General features: G+C 38.0%; 1 protein-coding gene across 3 annotated transcripts in view; it reads right to left on the reverse strand.

Moving 5' to 3' along the window:
• The window catches only part of ERCC6L2 (ERCC excision repair 6 like 2), a 112,308-nt gene extending 91,220 nt beyond the window's left edge, over positions 1–21,088 (reverse strand). For 2 of the 3 annotated variants that reach the window (XM_023765035.1, XM_023765034.1), the window contains exons 1-4: positions 20,723–21,077; positions 15,335–15,759; positions 3,614–3,736; positions 1,112–1,305 (exon numbers count right to left, since the gene is read on the reverse strand). In XM_023765035.1, the coding sequence (XP_023620803.1) occupies positions 1,112–1,305; positions 3,614–3,736; positions 15,335–15,759; positions 20,723–20,768 (788 nt within the window). In that variant the 5' untranslated portion in view covers positions 20,769–21,077. Of the gene's footprint in view, positions 1–1,111; positions 1,306–3,613; positions 3,737–15,334; positions 15,760–20,722 lie in introns of all 3 variants that reach the window. The other variant, XM_014466939.2, reaches the window with a different exon arrangement.
• Positions 21,089–21,609: the final 521 nt, after the last annotated feature.

Here is a 21,609-nt window from a genome sequence, read left to right on the forward strand (position 1 = left end):
CCTTGCCCTCCTCCTTTGTGCAAAATGGCATATAAACCTCAACTGTCCAACGAGTCTTCAAATCTCCTATCTATGGCACCCACAAATGTATATCCATAATAAATTTTGGACATTTCCTCTTGTTAATCTGTCGCATATCAATTTGATTATTAGTCCAGATAGAAGAACTTAGAAGGTGAGAGGAAAGATATCTTTTGCACCCCCACATCTCACATACATAAAAACTATCTCGAAATAGATAATAGAACTAAGCATAAGAGCTAAAATTATAAAATGTAAGAAAAAAATCTTGTGACTCTGAGTTGATACATTTCTCAGATATGAACACCAAAAAAATTGATAAGTTGGACTTCATCAAAGTTAAAAACTTTGCTCTTGGTCTATAGACACCATTAAGAAAATGACAAGACATGCTGCAGACTAGGAGAAAGTAGTTGCATATCATAACCTAGTAAAGAACCTGTACACAGAAAGTATAAAAAACTGTGACAACTCAACAAGGCTAAAACAATCCAATTTTAAAAGCTGGGTAACAATTTTACTAGATATTTTACCAACAAAGATATACAGATGACAAATAAGCACATAGAAGTTCTCAACATCACTAGTCATTAGAGAAGTTCAAATTAAAACCATAAGACACCACTACAAACCCATTTGAATGGCTATAATTTAAAAAGACAGACAATACCAAGTGTTGACAAGGATATACGAAACTGGAACAGTGGTTCTCAATATGTGTATGTAATTTTTGCTACTCATTCACACAACAGATTCAACTAATTAAAATAATTCATGAAAATGACTGTCTTAGTATTGAGGCACCACATGCATAAAAGGTTGTATGTAAGATTTAGCACAAGTCTTAACATTCTTTAGCAGATACTTTTGGAGAAGTTATAGAGGAAATAGAATAAGAACCTGTGGAAAATCTGATGCAGCTTTTTCCTTTTTAGAAAATAATTATTATAGACTGCCAATATCAATGATACTGAAATGAAAATAAATCATGCTAAAGAATATTTACAGCTTTTTAAAAAAGTATGATATAAAGGTATAAATACAATTGAGGTAAGCAGAACAATACAATCATTCCCATTATTGCCATTACCTGTTAAGCTCCTCCAGACATAAGCGCAGTGTTTCATAAGTTGTCAGAGCAATTTCACACTTCCTCTGCTTTATGCGAATCAGCTCATTGTCTTTTTTGTTACCATGTAAAATAGTGACTCTGAAATACCCCCAGGTGTCCAATTCATCCCTCCAGTTGTAGAGGACAGAAAGAGGAGCAACTATTAAGAACATCTAAAAGAAGAAGAAAAAATTTGATTTTCTAAAAATTTCATATTTCCTCAAAATGAAAAAGAACCTCAAAGTGAAATTCAGAATATCAATAACCTTATTTTTTTTTATTTTTGACACTGTAGTTAATAATAATAAATACAACTGAGAAATTGGGTATATCTGGAGATAGAAGACCACACACACAATAAAAACACTTTACTATTTCATTAGTTTTTATTAGGACTAAATAGTTAACCTTATCCAAAAAAACCCAGCTATTTTTTATTTCCCCACCAAAAAAGGAGTTGATAAGAGAGAAGTAATTTTACAAAACAGAAAAGAGGTATGATCAGGATTCCAGTAACAACTTCAAGGAGGACTTCATTTCCCTAGTCCATTTCCTCTCCTCCTCTTTCAGGTACTGTCAGTTGAAGACCTGGAAAATTTACTGGAAAAATCAAAGCAATTGGAGGAAAACCTTGGAAATTCCAGTCAAGATGGCAGAGGAGGTAGACGCTGTGCTCGATTCCTCCCACAACCATATCACAGTTACAACTAAGCTACAGAACAACCATCATCGAGAACTATCTAAAGTCTAGGTGAACAGAAGTCCTACACCTAAGGATATACTGAAGAAACCAGTTGGTAGGAAGGGCAGATGCTGAACAGGTTGGCCCCACACCCACGTGTGCATGTTAAAAATCAGTAGGGATATCTGGGTTGAGGAGGTTCCCCCTGAGGAGCAAAGGGTCCCACCCCCACACCAGGTTCCCCAGTCCAGGGTTCCAGTTCCAGGAAAAGATTTCCCATAACTTCTCACTGTAAAAAACAGTGAAGATTATGGGAGAGAGAGAGAGAGAGAGAGAGAGAGAGAGAGAGAGAGAGAGAGAGAGAGAGAAGAGAGAGAAAGGAGGGAGGGGGAAGAAGGTAGGGGTGAAAGGCACCATTAGTGTCAATTAAGGTGGCTACTAGGAATATTTCACCACACCACCAAATGGATCTTTCTTTACTTCTCTCTTCTCCCATTCTTCTTCTTTCTAAGATATTTTAAAATATTTAAAGTGTTGCTTTCCCTAGTTTTTCTCTCCCCACTGTCTGCTAAATGTCACAAGCAATACATAAGAGACATGTAAGTTCATCACCGACATTTAGAACCGAAGAACAACTGAATCCAGGGCTAAAAACAGCACCTGGACTCTTGGAGAATTAAAACACATTAAGAACCATAATGTTCTTTTAGGATCAAATTTAATTTGATGCTCAGGATCCATTTATGCTATTAAATATCATAAAGAGAATTTAAAGTAATAATAATTACCTTAAGCCAATACTTTGCAAAAGTTTGCACTGAAAAGTCCCTAATGATACACAAAAGTAAAGCAGGACTTTTCAGCAATCTATAATAATAAAAGCATAATATGCTAATTAGACTAGACGTCCTTCCGGATGACCTTCTGGACGAAGCCAGGGCTGCGAGGGAAGCCTGGGTCCCGGGTGCCAGAGGGAAACCGGTACCGGCAGCTGGAGGAAGGAAGGCCTACTCTTACATGTATTTCGTGCATCAGGTCCCTAGTCATATATGACAGAATCTTTTAAAACTTGTGGAAAGTGGTTCATTATCATAATATAATAAAGACTTCATAAAATCACTCTCTTCATCTCTATCCAGTTTCCTGGATGCTGAGAAATATATAAGTCAGACACATAAATATAGCATACTTTTTTTTGCATTTCATTACTTTGTTAGAAATACTTTTTATAAAATCATGTGTAAGATATTTAAAAACATACATCTACAAAGGAGAAAGCTGACATATGGACATGAATAGTACTCATAGTCCCATGGTCAGAGAGACAGAGACCAGCCTAGACCTTAGTCTTTCTGATTCCACCTTCAATGTTCCTTGTATAAGAAGAATTCATTTCATATTTTGAGAATGTAGTCTTCTAAGCAATTTTAAATATCAATGACACCCTTTTGCTACCAATATCTACAATTGTATCATTTTCATTCTCACATAAATACAAACAGTACATGAACTTCAACTAACTTTGCATGCACATTCATGAATATTTAACAAATTAATCAAACTAAATCAGATAAATCTAGCCAAGCAAAAGATTGAAACCCTAAAACAAGTTCAAGCTGAAATTATATTTTGCCATTTTGAGAGTTAATCATATTTAACTTGAGAATAAAACTGATAATCCTTCAAAAATTAGGTTTACAAAACAAATATTCTAATAATGTTTTAAAAGTCTTGTTTTAAAGTTTATTTGTGCTTTTGTAATATCAGACTCATGAGTTGTATACTCCTAGGTATCTTACCTTTCTTGCTATAGAAGAAGGGGGTTCCTTTTTCAGACTTCTTAGTAAAAACTCTGGCATATTATTTTCAATATCCTCACGAGTTCCCTTTTTATGCAAAATGGCAGCCAAAAATGAAATAACCTGGAGAAAAAACACCTTTTTCAATCAATGTGTATAATGTATCATGATGGACAATATTTTACTGCTTACATAACTACCTACCTACTTAGTAACAAACACGCGTTGGCTTTATTTGTATTAACAAGGATAATATGCATGTTATCCTTGAAAACAGTAAAGGAATTCTCACATTGCCTCTCCTCCATGATGAGTTCTACCCACTCAATGAATTATTTCTTGATCTCGTCAGTTGGGACATTATTTTCTTATTTGCTTTGATCCATGAAAACGAATTGTTCTATTAGGACAAACTGCATATATTCTTTTTTCCTTGTAAAATGTAAACTCACTGGGATAATATTTAGCTCATAGATTTGTGTACTTGTTTATCCAATAAATATAGGTGAAATGACACAATGGTATTTTAAGATAAACTAAGATAATTCATCAATATACATACCATTCTAAAAACCAAGTGAAAAAGATAGACATAGAAAAAAAGAAATATAACTTCATATAATGAAGAGCAAGAAATAATCAATTGTACTTTAGTTGCTTGGCAGCTATGTGAATTTGGGCCAGTTAGTTAACCTCTTTGAATAACTGTAAAAATATGTGAAAATAGCAAAAACAATATTGGCAGGGTGTTTTAGAGATTTAAGGGAAAGTATGAGCTACTCAGATGGGGGAAAAGAAGTTACTATTACTTTAGAAAAATAAATTATAAAACCTAAAAAAAGAGAGAATTAGCAAAGCTATAGAAAAATAGAATTTTTAGTATGAGTGTAGATATTTATACTCTGAATCCCAAGTAACAGAAAAACTGAAGTATTTGAAAAGATAAAAGCTGAAAACTTTAAAAATGTGACCAAAAAATAAATAAAATAAAAATCAAGTCATATAGCCCATATCCACTAAGAACATCAGGCCAAAAATATAAATAAAAATTTTTAAATCCAAAAGTTTAGGTGCTTCATAAAAAACTGTTCAAACCTTGAAACACTGAAAATAAATCTTAAAAATATTCAGAGGAAAAAACAACAGAGCAACAAGTCCACAAATATCTGAGCTTGCAGCAAAAACAATGAAAGACACTATAAATAGAATACTTTCAAAGTGTGAAAGAAAATAAATCAATCTAGTTTTATAACTAGTGAAATTATCATTCAAGTGTGAAGATATTTTCAGACAAACAAAACCTGAGACAATGCATTACCAAAAGAGCCACACCAAAGAGAATAACTAAAGGATGTTTTCCGGACAAAGAAAATGATTCTATTTAGAGCAGGGAAAACTTAAGAGCAACAAAAATAATAAATACATAGAAAATATAAATGTATATTGACATTATGAAACAATAATAAAATATTTTGTTGGGATTAAATAACAGAAGAATTAAAAGATATGACAACAATATACATGAGTTAGAAAGGGCACAACTGCAGTTACTATATTCAGAGGTCCTTAATGCTATCTGGTCATTTCAAATCATTGCTACTTTCTTCCACCAAATTTCACTCCTCCTTCCTCTGAGTCTAGCCCAATTTTTGTAAATGTTCTGCATACAAATTGGTTGTTACAGAATAGTCATGGAGATTTAAAGTATGGCCTAGGGAATATAGTCAATAATCCTATCTAATAAAAGACAAAAAGGGTAATTAACCATACCTCCGCTACGCTTCCCATTGGCTAATCAGGGCGATATGCAAATTAACTGCCAACAAAGATGGCGGCCGGCAGCCACGCAGCTGAAGCGAGCAGGAGATTTGCTTGCTCCAGTGATGGAGGAAGCCAAGGTTCCCGGCCTGCCGCGGCCCGGCTCTGAGCCCGAAAGCAACAATGTTTCAATTATAGAAGCTAAACAAACCCCAGATACCTGCTTTCAGCTAGCCACGGCCTCAGAGCTGGGAGCGCCAGTGAAGGCAACAGAGTTTCAATTATAGAAGGTAAATAAATCTCAGAATTAAAAAAAAAAAAGGAGAGGCTGGGAGCTTCAGTCGCTGGCCAGCCTGAAAACGGCCCTCAGCCCCTCACCCAGACTAGCCAGGCACCCCAGTGGGGACCCCCACCCTAAAGGGGGTGTGGCCAGCCTGAAAACAGCCATCAGCCCCTCACCCAGGCTGGCCAGGCACCCCAGCGGGACCCCCCACCCTGATCCAGGACACCCTTCTGGGCAAACCAGCTGGCCCCCAACCGTGCACCAGGCCTCTATCCTATATAGTAAATGGGTAATATGCAAACTGACCCTAACAGCAGAAAGACTGGGAATGACTGGTCACTATGACACACACTGACCACCAGGGGGCAGACGCTCAATGCAGGAGCTGCCCTCTGGTGGTCAGTGCGCTCCCAAATGGGGGAGCTCTGCTCAGCCACAAGCCAGGCTGATGGCTGCCAGTACATCGGTGGTGGTGGGAGCCTCTCCTGCCTCCTCAGCAGCGCTAAGGATGTCTGACTGCAGCTTAGGCCTGGTCCCCGCTGGCAAGTGGACATCCCCCAAGGGCTGCCGGGCTGCCAGAGGGATGTCTGATTGCCATCTTAGGCCCAATCCCCCGGGGAGCAGGCCTAAGCCAGCAGGTGGTCATCCCCCGAGGGGTCTCAGACTGCGAGAGGGCACAGGCCGGGCTGAGGGACCCCCCACCCCCAAGTGCACAAATTTTTATGCATCAGGTCTCTAGTATTCTAATAATTATGTATGGTGTCAGATGAGTGCGAGATTTATCATAATGATCACTTAGTAGGTTATATAATGTCTAATCACTGGGGTGTACACCTCAAACTAATATAATAGTGTACGTCAAGTGTAACTGAAAATTAAAAAATGACAAAGAAAAAGAATAGAGTAAAATAAAATACTTAAAAAAAGATAATCTGACAAGAATATTACAATATGTACATTAAAATTAACAGGTCAATTTCTCTTACTCATATAGAAACAAAACTCTTAAAATATTAGGAAATGGAACACAGAAATATTTTTAAAAGGCATATATACCAAAACCAAGTTTAGTTGATTCTGAAAATATAGTTTGGTTTCACCTTCAAAATTTAGATATTAGGTGATAGGTAGGTATCATTGGTAGTATACTTAGCTTTCTTAACTCTTAACTTCCTTAAAATACAAATAGGATGACCTATTTCATTACAATATACCTACATGTTACATAAAGTGGTACTTTAAGTCTTAGTACTGTGAAAAGTTAAATATGTATATTTTCATCACTTAAGCAACCATCCAAAAAAAAATTCAAATAAGAATAGTTAAAAAGTCAATAGAAGAATTAAAGTGGCATTCTAAAACTATCCTATTAACACAAAGAAAGGCAGGAAAGGAGAAATAGTAAAACAGTAAGCAGTCTGTTCAAACAGAAAAACAAAGAATAAAATGGTATATCCAAATTAAATAAAACAGGAATTACATTAAATATAAATGGGCTAAACACTCCAATTAAATATCAAATTGTCCAGATGGATAAGAGCTGTGTATAAGAGATATACTATAAATACATATAAAGACACTGACAGCTTGAAATAGAGGGTTTGAAAAGATTTACCATGCAATCAGGAAACATAAGCACACTGGAGTGGCCATCTTCATATCAGATAAAATAGATAGTATTACCAATAGTATTACCAGAAATAGACATTTCATAATGATGAAAGGGTTGGTTCATTGAGAAGACATAACAGTCATAAAGGTTTATGATCCCAATAACAGAGCCTCAAAATACATGAAGACAAAGTGGTTAGAATTAAAGGGTAGACAAACCTACAATCATATTCATAGTGGGAGACTTTAACTTCCCTAAAAAAATCTGAACATTATCAAACACCCTGACATGATAACTCATGTTTGTAGACCTTATCCATCTGCAGACTACATATTCTTTTGAAATGCACATAGTATGTTCAATAAAACGGGCTACTAAAAAACAATAAATTTTTCAAAATACTAAAATATTACAGACTAGCTATTATGAAATTAGAAAACATTAATGAAGAGATATCTAGGAAAAATAGATAAACATTGCCAAATCAAATATACACTTGTAAATAACCCCAAAGATAAAAAAAAAAGAATCACACATAAAAATCAGAAAATCCTCTCAATTACATGAAAATATAACACATAAAATTTGTGGGATGCAGATAAAGCAATGCTTGAACATAAATTTGGAGCATAAAAAGGTAGATATGAAATTAATGACCTAAGGTTCTATTTAACAAACTAGCAAATGAAGATGAAATACATTCACAGTAAGGAGAAGGAAAATAATGGAGATAACAGCAGGAATCAAAGAAATACCAAACAAATGAACAACAGAGAAAATTAACAAAGCTAAAAGCTGGTTCTTTGAAAAGATAAACAAAATCAATAAACCTGAACTTGGGTGAATCAAGAATAAAACAGAGAGTATACAAAGTATCCATAAGAATACAGAGAGATATCACTCAGATCCTACAAACATTAAAATAATAATAAAGGAATATCATGAATAATTTTATGCTAGTCAATATGACAATTTAAATGAAATGGATAAATTCTTTGAAAAATATAATTTATCAAAACCAATGTAAGAAAAAATATAAATAGCCCCATATCTATTAAAGTAACTGAATCCATTATAAAAATTAATGATAAAAATAAAATCTTTCTTTAAAGAAAACGCCAGGTCCAAAAAATTTCACTAGTGAATTCCATCAAATATTTAAGGAGAAAATAACACAAACTCTTTCAGAAAAGAGAGGAGAAAGAAACACTTCCCAATTTATTCAATGAGGCCTGCATAACCTTGCTATTAAAACCAGACAAACACATTATTTGTAATAAATATAATTCCAAAAATTCTTAAAATATTAGCTAACTGAATCCAGCAATATATAAAAATAAAACCTCATTATCAAATTGGATTTATCCCAGGAATACAATATTGGTTAAACTTAAAAAAAAAATCAATATAAATCAGATTGATTTATATACTATAATACATTAACAGAATAAAGGAGAAAATGTGATTATCTAAATTGAAGCAGAAAAGTATTAGAAAAAATTTAATACACATCCTATATAAGAAGTAATATGCAAATTAACCCTCATGCTCTCACAACATGGCTGCCTACGACCAGGCTGGCAGGAGGGTTGGTGAGGGACGACCAAACGACTGAACAGCAGGCTGCATGGGGCGACCAGACCAGCAGAGGGGTTAGTGAGGGACAACCAAACAATTGAACAGCAGGCTGCATGGGGCCACTAGGCTGGCGGGGGTGCCATGAGGTGTGACCAGGTTGGCCCGGGGAGGGGGGGGGCAGTTGGGGGCGACCAGGCCGGCAGGGGGGACAGTTAGCGACCAGGCCGGCAGGTGGGAGGGGTGCAATTGGGGGTGAGCAGGCCGATGGGAGGGTAGTTGGGGGTGATTAGGCTGGAAGGGGGGCAGTTGGGGACGACCAGGTAGGCAGACAGGTGAACAATTAGGAGCCAGTGGTCCAGGATTGTGAGAGGGGTCCCGGATTGGAGAGGGTGCAGGCTGGGCTGAGGGGACCCCCTCTGTGCATGACTTTCATGCACCAGGACTCTAGTTTCAGATAAAATATCACTCTGAGAAAGCTTTCTGTTTGTACAGGCATTCCTTTCTAAATGTCAGGCAAACATTTTTATAGGCCATTTTCGTCATATACAGACAGCGCATGATATACAGAATAAATCAGAGGCCAAAAAAGAAAAGTGCTTTATCTTTAAAACATGAGGACATTTTTGTTTCTTCTTTAAAGGACCTGTGGCTCTGCAGGTTAATTAGTCCCTCACAATGGATATTATGGGATCTTATCCATGAAACACAGCCAATATTACTTTTTCTTCATTACTATATTCTTAAATGAATGACATAACTTGTAATCCTAAGAACTTTTAAAGTTTAGTATAGTTCTTGAATCTCAGATCATATTATCCAAAAGATGGTGTTGACAATAGCCTAAGAAAGCTGTAATTATCAGCAACCCCACCATTTCTCTCAGGATTGAGGTTTACTATACATGTCTTTTTTAAACAATAGCTTTCAGAGGTAACATCTTTGATTATGTAATATCTAATAATACAAAAGCAAAGATTCAAAGAAAATCTTTATAGTTTCCAAATTTCTCCTCTGCTGCTCAAAAAGTACTAACACCATCTTCTTCACATAGTAGATAGGGAAACAAACTTGTGAAGCACATATTGTACATATTTAATAGTTTTTAAGCCTGTGCCTATTAAAGTTAATTACCAAATTAAGATTAAAAAATAATTTTTATTTAATGAGTGAGATTTTCTTTTATGATAAACCTTTCAAATACTGTACTAGAGCTATGCCCTTCAATGAAAAAGTGAGAAAACACACAAACCTTTAATGTCCTAATTGATATCACTCAAATTAGTTCTAAATTTTGGTGGGTTTTCAAAAGCAAACCCAACACAAAGAACGAAAATACCAATTTCTGTGTAAAGCCTCCCCTGACACCCACAGGCAGGCCTGCTCTTCCTTCCATCCACTTGCAAGACGGGCTGAAGACCCTTTGGCTTCATTTCTTTTGATCGCCATTTGTGAACTCTATAAGTACAGTGATTGTGTCCATTTATATTAGGTTCTTCAGAACCTAAACCACATTAGGTGCTTAATAAATGTCAGCTCACTGAATGAATGCAGTTCATTAAAAGCTAAATAAAAGACTACAAGATACAGGCAGTAAAGGGTAGAGAGAGGGGAAAAAAGAATACTGAATGGAAATGAAAATAGTTACTTCCTGTATATGAACTTAGATAGGGAAGTCATTCAGTACTCCTGTTGTTTCTTCATTTATTAAAAAAGCTGAACAAGATTATCTCTAATATCTATTTTTAAATTTTTTTAAGTAAAATGATCATCATTCTATGTATAAATATTCTCATAAACTAAACACTCTCTTAACCAACCTTCACTGAACCAAATCACCAAATTAACCAAAGTTTTCTACCACTCCGAAAAACAATAGTCTGAGCAAAGGTTGTCAAACTTCAGTGGGCCTCAAATAATCTGTTAAAACACGGACTGCTGAGTCCCACCTCTAGAGCTTCTGATTCGGTAAGTCTGGGTAAAGATACATGAAGTTACAATGCTAACAAGTTCCCAGGTGATGCTGATGCTTTTGATCCAGAGATCACACGTTTGAGAAAGCAATGCTATATAGTAAGTGCCCTTTCTATCCCCCGTCTATCAGTTGAGCTATTTGATTAACAAACCCAAACCTATATAGTCCAGTAGAAATTGTTTATTATAGTTAAATAGCTAATAAATATTACGTAAATGTATAGAGGGGTGTCATGTGTCATTTTCAAATTACCTATTGCATTAGATGTGAGAATCCTGTAAAATATTAGGAAATTTTCATAAAAATCTAGGGTTTTATATCTCTTCTCACTATAATTTTTTAGTCCAATTAAAAACTAAAAGTAAAAGTAGTAGATGATAAATCATTGGTGTTGACCATATCATGGGCACAAATGAACATGAAGAAACTTTTGGGGTGATAGATATATTCATTATCTTAAGTATGGAAATGTAGTGATCATTTCCTGGGTGTATATATGCAAAATTTATCAAATTATATACTGTAAAATTATGTAGTTTATTGTATGTCAATTACACCTCAATAAAGTATATAAACAACACACAAGCAAACACATACATACATACCTAACCAAACTGCTAAAATTAATAAGACCGACAAAACCAAATTTTATGAGGACATGAAACAACCATAATTCTCATACATTCTTGGTAGAAATGCAAAATGGTCTGAACACTCTGATAAAAGGTTTGGCAATTTCTTATAAAACTAAACACAATCAGCTCTATGACCAAGTAATTCTATTCCTTATTATTTACCCAAAAGAAATGAAAACACAAGATTGTTCAAGAAAGTTGTAAATAGTTTTATTCATAATAGCTAAACTGGAAACAGTCCGTCAGCAGGAGGATGGATAAACAAAATGATTCAGTTCTCTATTTCTATACGATGGAGCACTGAAAAGGCAAAGCTAATCTCTGACGTAAGAAGCAGAACAATGATTGCCTCTTGGGGCTGTACAGAACGAGAAATGAAGACATTTTCTGAGGTGATGATAATATTCTGTATCTTGAGAGGGTTTATTTTACTTATACAGAGATGCACATTTGTCAAAATTCATAGAATGGTGAGTATACTTCAGATTTGTGCATTTCATTGTAAATTTTATTTCAAAAGGAATAAAATAATTATAAATAAATTTTGAACTCTAATGACATGAGAGCTCAAGTATTTGGGGATAGAACATACTAATATCTGCTACTTTAAAATGCATCCAAAAGATGGCTTGATGAATGGTCAGATATGTGATAAAGGCATATGTAAAGAAACAGAAAATTAACAGAATCTAAGTGGTGAGTATTCATTGTACAATTCTTCCCACTCTTCTTTATGTTTGAAAAGTTTCATAATAAGATTTTTTTTGGGGGGGGGGGATCAGCTTGTAAGATAGTAGCGATTCCACTTTTTGCATATTTATGTATGTCTGTGTGTTCATGGACATGCATATATGAATTATATGTTATGCATATATTTATGTATGTTGTACCATGCTCACTGTCAATCAGATCCTTCCAATTCACTTAAAAAAACAACACGCAAGTTCCTCCTATTCCTTAATGATACAAAACAAACAAAAAAGAAACTCCCTCAAAATCCCATCCTCTTCAGCTACTAGTAAGTCTCTTTTGTTTCCTTTCAAAGCCATATTTCTTAAAGAGGTGAGGCTACTCGCTGTGTCCAAGTCTTCACCTACTTCTTCCTGGCTTGTAACTCTAAAATTCCAGCAAAACGGCTTTTGCTCAAGATAACAATTATTTCCATGTCACTAGATTAAATAAACATTTTTTAATCCTCATCCCTTGAAGAATGAAAAATATTAAATTTGCCTACTTTTAAATTTGAAATGAGGGAGGCAAATTTTATTTGGTATATAAAGCAAGCTTTTTTGAAGAAGAAGAAGAAGAACTCAATTTCATATTATGGCCAAGTTAGAATGTAAGAAGGGGGAAACTTAAGGGATGATAACAGAAAAATGAAAAAGGAAAAAAATAAAGAAGATAATACTATAGTTCAAACAGTAAATGTCAATGGTCTATTTTCATGGACCTAATTCTACTGCATTTTTAAATACTAGTGACCTCATTAACATCACATTTCTTCAACAGTTCACTAGTATATACACTGAGTGGCCAGATTATTATGACCACCTGACGTTTGTAGGCAAATTAGCCGTACACTACATCATATGGGATATGGAAGCCAAAGGCCTGTTCGAACACCTTTGCTGTCTGCAGTTACCAAGATAAAACGTCTCCAATTAGCACAGGAACACAAGGATTGGACAGTCGAGCATTGGGAAAAAGTCATATGATCCGATGAATCACGTTTCCAGTTGCATCATGCAGATGGCAGAGTGAGAATTTGGCGGAAACAGCATGAAAGCATGCACCCCACATGCATGAATACAACTGTTCAAGCTGGTGGGGGCAGTGTTATGGTTTGGGGCATGTTTTCCTGGCATGATTTGGGCCCTTTAATTCGTGTGGAACAACGTCTGAATAGCACAACATACCTAAGTATCGTTGCTGATCAAGTTCATCCTATCATGTTGATGGCGTATCCCAATGGAGATGGCTTCTTCCAACAAGACAATGCGCCATGCCATGGTGCTCGTATTGTGCAGGAGTGCTTTCAAGAACATGAGGGAGACTTTACCTTGCTTAGGTGGCCCCCACAATCACCAGATCTCAATCCAATTGAGTATTTGTGGGACGAAGTTAAAAGAGCCATCAGGCAGCTGGTTCCACCACCATCAAATCTCACAGAACTGGACAGTGCTATTCATCAGGCCTGGTGTCAGATTCCTCGCATCACCTTTCAACATCTCGTGGAGTCAATGGCGAGAAGAATCGCCGCAGTATTGAAGGCAAAAGGTGGCCCAATGAAGTACTGATGGGGTGGTCATAATAATTTGGCCACTCACATTCAAATATATCCCACGTTCAAAGGCTGTTAAATCGCGTTGTTTACCCATATCTTCAGAAAAAAATCACTTCTACTGTCGTGGTAAACAACCTGCTTCCCTATTTATAATGGTCTGGCCTTCTAGCAACTTCAGCGTGAAATTATAGCTAATTTGCCTGCAAATGTCAGGTGGTCATAATAATCTGGCCACTCAGTGTATAGTCATTATATCTCTAGACTCTATCTTATATGGGTCTCCCAAACTTCCTATTTATGTAGAAATTATTCTCTGAATTACGAGAACCAGAGAACTAGGTCCCCAAGGATCGGACAATCCAGCTAAGAATCAAAATTAGTACAGAAACTACTTCCTAATCTTCAGGAGATGAACTCTCAAAGACTTTCACAGCATATAATACAACTCAGAGCCTTCCAATGATTTCAGTGTGTCAGGTAACATAAAATCATATAGTGAAATCACTTTAAAAATTATTCTATGAAGTATAAAATATAGGGAATTTCTTTGTAACATGGGCTTCACAGATGTAAACTAAACTTGAGCCTAAAACTTGCAGAAGAATTTTCACTGTACTTAAATAGTTTTAAGGTAGGGTGCCCAAACTGCAGGTCGCTTTTTGTAGCACCCTCACCTTTCTGATGTGGAAGATGAACAAGCATTGGCTAGTCAAAGAAGTGTGAGAAAGAACATTCTAGCGTGGGCAAAAGCAGTAAAAGTGTATGTAAAGAGTTACAAAAGGGCTTTATGGTTTATTTACCTCTAGTATCTATCTATATACCTTAGTCACAGACAGTAGTTTCTGAAAGGCATTCTTTATTCTTGCCACCTGTTCTGAGAAAGCAAATTCATTTATTCCAGGAAGTGGCTGCTCCCTACTCCAAGGGAGGACTGCAGCATCGCGAGAGACAGAAACAGATGACCCAGCTAAACTGTACCTGAATTTGTGACCCACAAAAACTACAATATGATAAATGTGCACCATTTTTAAGCTACCGAATTTTGGTGTAATTTGTTTTGCAGCAATAGATAACTAATATAGATCCTCTCAGCAGAAAAGCATGTATAGTACATGTAAATTCCAGCACACATTTTAGGGAAATGTCTACCAACAGAACTCCTAGTGGCCCAGGGATCCCAGGCTAGGAAACTTCTGATGCAATGGGCACAAAAAGGCCTGTAAGAATCAATTTAACAATGCTATCCAGCTCAATAAATATCAGACCACTTTCCTTCCATCAAGTATTACTAAGAAAGTTAAACTAATACAATTGATATCTTACTACTAGTATTACCAAAGGTAAAATCAAGCCAAAACATTATTTTGAATAATATATTTCATAAATACTAAGTACTACTAAGTAAGTTCTGAGGATAAAATAATGACTAAGGCACTGTCCTTAACTGTAAGGACTTTACTGTCAGGTGGGTGACACATACACACACTAGCGATCGTAAGAACTGAGAGTCAAAACAAGAGATTTCCATATGGTACCTACTCATGTTGATAATAAAATGACTTTATGGAATATTAATTATAAAGTAATTAAAGTAATTACCTGTACTGTTTTTCCAAGTCCCATATCATCACCAAGAATACACCCTCTTCCTTGGATGAAGTGTCCATAAAGAAACTGGGCTCCTTCCCTTTGATAGTCTCTCAAATACCTATTAATAGTGTAAGGAATAGAGTCTCCATCTTCAGATAACTGAAAAGCAACAGCAGATGATGGAAATTTTCGGTCTGGGAAATAAGGCTTTTCTAAATCTTCATCATCAAATATGAAATTCCTGGAGCAATCTTTAACAGATTTTACTTCTTGAAGTCTTTTAAGAGGTACTTTCCTTTCTTGAAAATCTGAATATAAGATGATTGCAAATGACTTCCCATTTTCATCCACGATGATAGATTTTATACTTGCTTCACAAAGTTTTTCATTATCTGGAGAAGGGACAAGACATCTTTCTCCTGGGTGCCATATGTCTGTAATAATAAAAAAGAAAATAAAGTTTCCAAATCTAGCTTATAAAAGTACCACCTCATTTATCCACTATGAGAAAAAAATACCTCACATACTCTTTCTAAATAACTGAAACAAGATAAATTATACATATAACATGTATAAGTATTTTTCTTAAATATATCATCAGATGTTCTATACAAAGGAGAATAAAGGGTACATAATCTATTTTCAGTCGTTCTCATCCTGGTTGCATCATAATCTCCTCAAACATGCTTGGACATTACCCCTGTCTATTCTGATTCAGTGGATATAGGCCATGGGCATCCGGTTTTATTACTTTGTTTGATGGTTATTGTTGAATTCAAAAGTTGATTCTGCTCCACAGCCAGGGCTGAGAACCACTGATTTAAATATCCATGATGACTCATTAACATCATATATATTATTCATGATATGGTAGAGTAATAGAGAATAGGACTTAGTAGGGAGTAAGCTAAAATCCTCTGGACAGCAATGCTTTTGTAATTCTTCTATCTTCTTTTTCATAGTTACTCCATCTTCTTTCTCTGGAGACAGCTGTTTCTTCTCATTGTCAATACTGCTGCTTCTAAACTGTTGTTTTATGTGTATGTATACAACTAACCAAGAGAACCCCCAATTCAGTGATGTGTACCAGCTTTGTCAAGGTTTTTTCCCTTCTAGGTTTTGAAGAGTTAAGAGTATTAAAAGACAGATAAATTCTAAGATCTCTTTTTGCTCAGATTCTATTATTTTTTGGAAAGTCTGAACTCTATATACATGAATTTATTCTGTACTTAACTGTAGAGCTGTTATATTTTCTATTCAGAAAATATAGCACTATGATTGGGGAGAAGAGTCTCTATAGAGCAGGGGTCCTCAAACTGCGGCCCGCCGAAAACATTTATCCGGCCCGCCAGGTGTTTTTGCCGCCACTGCCTGTTGCTTAGCAGCCGACTAGTTTTTTTTAAAACTATAGTCCGGCCCTCCAACGGTCTGAGGGACAGTGAACTGGCCCCCTGTTTAAAAAGTTTGAGGACCCCTGCTATAGAGTATACTATTGGTACAATTAAAAAGTACCAAATAGAGGAAATTAAGTAAAAATAATTCTACAAATGAAATTTCTTATAGCAAGATCCCCAGAGGAATTATTTGGCTACAATGGTAAGAACAGTAGGAATTACTTTTCTCACACATTTCTCAGTGAGATCGGATGACCACTGCTAGTTTTCTAGGTCTTCTTAATGATTTCAAGTTAGGTTTTGATGACATTTATGATTATAATATGACTGGTATGTCTATAGTCTCTCAAGAATAGCTCATTATGCTATTTCTCATCAGTTGTTCTTTAAAAGTAAAACCATTATTCCCACTAACTCTGGTGAGACTGTTTTGCATAACAATCAGAAGTACACAGAAAAAATTTGTTCTCCCACTCTAATATTTGGATCCAAACTATTTGAGAACTGCTACGCTATTCTAAAAGACGAAGTTTAAATGTGAATCTAAAACTTTGATCCACCGTACAGGAAATAACACATAGATCAATAGGCCCTATTTTCAAAATAGTAACTCTTTGGACCTTAAAACATAAATTAACCCTTATAGCAATTCTTAATACATTATTTCTGTTTCACATGATTTGTCTACTCAGCAAATGCCTTCTAATTTTTAAAGACCTAAAACTCATTATTTTTTTTTATTATTCAACATCTATGACTTGACACCAATTATTAACTAGATATTAATCCGAAGGATGGGTAGAAAATTTTAAAAACCAACGTAAAAAATTATAATGATGTGGCACACCCTCCCTGGAGCGCCTGTGCCTTTCCCTGCCCCCTCCCCCAGACATGCATCTCCTAAACTCTGAACAGCCAGGGCAGCAAGGGGCAGGGGCAGTTCATCCCGGGCCAAACCCCTGCACCTGTGCCCCAGGCCCCCTTTTCTGACGTCTCAGTGAACCAAAGCAGACCCCCCGAGGCTCATTTCCCCACCTAGTCCCTCTCCTGTTTTCATGGGCCCTTCCTTGTTTCACTGTCTCAGCTTTAATAATCATCCTTTAAAGTTAAGAAAAAATTATAGTGATTAAACCTTGCTAAGAACCAGACTTTCTGAACTCATTAAATGGCAGCATCGTGTAACCAACTTTTCAAGGTATAAAACCTTCAGTCTGCCCTTATTCCTCTTTTTATATTACTCCCTACATCCAATCCATCAGAATGTCTTGCTGTTTCTACCTCAAAAATGTATTACTTTTCTCCATGAAACAACTGTTGCCAAACTATTCTGTAGAGTGCGATTTTAGCTACTTGTTATTTTAGATCTTGCAGGCCTTGCCCTTGTGATGTAAAAGAGGCCAGACAACACATTAAATGCTTGGCTATGGCTGTGTTCCAATAAGACTTTATCTACAAAAACAAGTGTTCCAGATTTGGTCCACAACCATGGTTTGCTGACTGAAGTATGCCAGCTTGGGCTTTCTCCTCAATTACTGCCATACGCTCCCAACCATTCTCTCTGCGGCCACTATTTCCCCTACAATCCATTTTCCATATAGCAGCAATATTGACTACTTAAAAATGCAAATTATTAGCAAATCTTTACCTTAAAATCTTTCAATAACCATCCGTGGCACATAAGCCCCTGTATGATCTGTCTGTACTTACTTCTCCAACTTACCCTTGATTCAAACATGCTAAGCATGTCTTCTCCCAGCTGTTTTTATGTCATCTCCTCGGAGATTTTGTCTCTGACCACCTTATTTAAAGTAGGGTACTCCATTATTCTCTAGCTCATTATTTTATTGCCTCCACAGTACTTATCACAATGTTTCTCATGTTTACTTGTTTTTATCTGTCTTTCCCACTAGAAAATAACTTCTTTTCAAAGAAAATGTCTATATTGTTCTCAATTTTATCCCCAGGACCAGCACACAGTAGGCATTCAATAAACATGTGCTGAATTTATTAACGTAAACACATCCTTGATCTCACAGATCCTTGATATTTCCTGAGGGAGACAGCTACTGAAAGTTTACAAACATGAAATTGTCCTAAGTGTTCTGGAAGAAGAGAACAGCATGCTATAAGAAAGAAGTATCGAGGAAACAAAGGAAAAAGGTCTAAGAAGAGTTTGTCAGTCAGAGGGTACAGCATGGGCAGAAGCCTTATGGGCTTCACACAAAAAATTATGGAATACTACTTGGTTCCTGAGTTTGGTTAATTTCTAAAACTAAATAGTTAAGTTTGAGCTAGGGCTGGGATCCTTCAGGATTCAAACTCCAGAATAAATCGCTTAAATTGGGAGGATTTCATGTTGGATTGAATGGTGTGTGTGTGTGTGGTGGTGTTGGGGGGGGGGGAGGGGGTGACAGTAAGGCTCCTTATGATCTGGTCTGTTTTCCTCTTTAACGTCATTTCCTACCAGCTCTCCCTCTTGCATTCCAAACGAGCCTCCTTGCTATTCCTCACCTTGGCAAGCATGCTCCCGCCGCGGGGCCTTGGGCTTTCTGTTTCTTCACCAACACTCTCCCTGAATACCAGAGTGACTGATGCTCTCGCTTCATTCAGTCTCTGCTCTAAATGGCATCTCCTCAGAGGTGTCTTCTCTGACCACCCAATCCAAACTAGAAGTCCCTGCCCTTCTCTCTTCCTCTACCCTGCTTTATTCCGTTTTCAGAGAAAAATATTACATATCTGTCATTGTTTATCTCCTCAACTTAAACATACGTTCCCTAGAGCAGGGCTTAATTTGTGTTTACCGCTACCTCCTGGGCACCTAGAACAATATCTGAAGCTCAAATACGTGTAGAATGAACAACTATTGACATACAGCCAGCATCTGAAGGCTTTGTGTGTGCCAGCATGTGCTTCAGATGTAGTAACTCATTTAAGCCTCCCAACCACCCTTGCATTACTTCAGGTAAGCAGTATCATCAGTTCCATTTTACAAGTGTCGCAACAGATAAAGGTTAGCCGACTTGCCCATGGCCACACAGCTGGAAAGAGACAGAGCCTGGTAAGAACCACGGTACCTGATCTGGAAGTTCGTGCTGTACCAGCTCACACATGACTGGCCACTTGGTAGGAGTAGCCCCTCCTCCTGTGAACTGAGGCATGAGCATCCCAGTCACTATAATCTCCACTCAACAGCTTCATCTATTTATTTCACCTGCCAGGGCTCTTCAGGTATTGGTATTTGTGCTCCCTGGGTTACAATATTAATTCTGGCCTTCAGTTTTGACTTGTTACATAAACCTCTTTGAATTTTAGCTCTGAATTCATCTATTTAATGAGATCATGACCGTCCCCAAAGGAAAGCATGTAGACAAACATTGGGCATGTTGCTGTTGTTATATCGCTATAATGAAAGCTATTAATTCGGGGGCGGTAAGGTATCTCTGATGACTTGTGGCAGATAACTAAATCCTATTTAAACCCCCTCTTGGTGACTCTTTAAAAGTGTACTATAAGGCCCTGGCTCAATACATTATATATTAAGCTCTTTGTGTTATAAGCTAAACTAAAAGTCTCTGCGTTTTTCATCAACTTAACAACAAACTTCTTCCATGAATAAGAACCAGGACGTACCAGAATAAATAAAAAATATCAAACATAGACTGAGCGCTTATTATGGGCCAGACCCTGGGTCACAAGTGCTTTGTATACACCGTCTCATTTAATAATCACAAGAACTCAGACAGGACCTCAGTTCTTCGTGCCCAAAGTTGCTCAGCAAGGAACTGTCAGAGCCAGTACTCATCCTAGGGCAGTGTGACAGCAGGGTCCGGCTCTCAGCACCGAACCGCAAGGCAGTGGGCCCAGCCTTGGAGGGGTTCGCGCCTCCAGCTGTCACTCAGGGGCGCCACCGGGTCAAATCCCAGCCCCGGGGGACCGGCAGGAACAGGTCCACCCGGCGCAGCACAGACGGGTGTCAGCGGAGTGGCAAGCTCGGAGCTTATACCTTTGCTGGCGGTTTCCACGCGGGGCTTCGGGGCGGAGGGATCCATCTGGCCCGGGGGCGGGGCCTGGAAGCCTGGAGGACAGCGGGGAGGAGGCGAGCCCGCAGACTGGGGCCAACACCACCGCCCGCCCCGCTCCGTGCATCGCCCCCCTAAACCCCGACGCCACCGGCGAGAGGGAGCAAAAGTGCAGCCTGATGCGGTCCAGGGAGAAGGGGCGGTGGCGTCCGAGGCAGTGGCAGAGCCGAAGAGCGCTGTGGAGGCTGGCGGGGCGGCGCTCACCTAGTCGTCTGGGGCTCCGCCGCCGAAGAGAGGACAGCCGACATGCATGGCGATCCCCTGGCCCTCCCTCTTAGGGCGGGCCTCCCTCTACCGCCCACCACAACTTCCCGCCCCGACTCGGAAAATCCCGCGAGATCGGGCTTCCGAACTGTCATCGGGATCTCGCGAGAACAAAATCTTGGTTTACAGGGGCGGAGCCACTCTCCTGCGCTCTTTTCTCCCCGGAGAGCTGGAACACAAAAGTTCGCGATAGTTGGAAATGTCGCGTGGTTAAATACCGCTCGCTCACGTGGTGCAGGACCTGCTGCTCCGGGAGCCTGGGAGAGGCTCGCGGGCTCGGTCCTGCTGTGGTCCTTTAAGGGCGGGTAAGAGGGTGGCGGCCGGGCAGCGGACGGTCGTCCCCAGGACCTGCTGATATTTGGCGTTTGGTTTCTTTGTTCCAGCTGCAAACCCAGGAGCTCTAGGAGGCGAGCGCTCCCTTCCCGGGTGCTGCTGCAGCCCCGTGGGACGCCCACGCCCCGGGACCCCCGCGGGAGGCCGAGTGAACTTAGCGCGTTTTTCTTGTCAGACACTAAGATACAGCAAGTCATAAAAATCCTAATGGGAG

This window comes from Myotis lucifugus, unplaced genomic scaffold (assembly GCF_000147115.1).
Source record: "Myotis lucifugus unplaced genomic scaffold, Myoluc2.0 scaffold_371, whole genome shotgun sequence".
NCBI classification, from domain to species: domain Eukaryota; kingdom Metazoa; phylum Chordata; class Mammalia; order Chiroptera; family Vespertilionidae; genus Myotis; species Myotis lucifugus.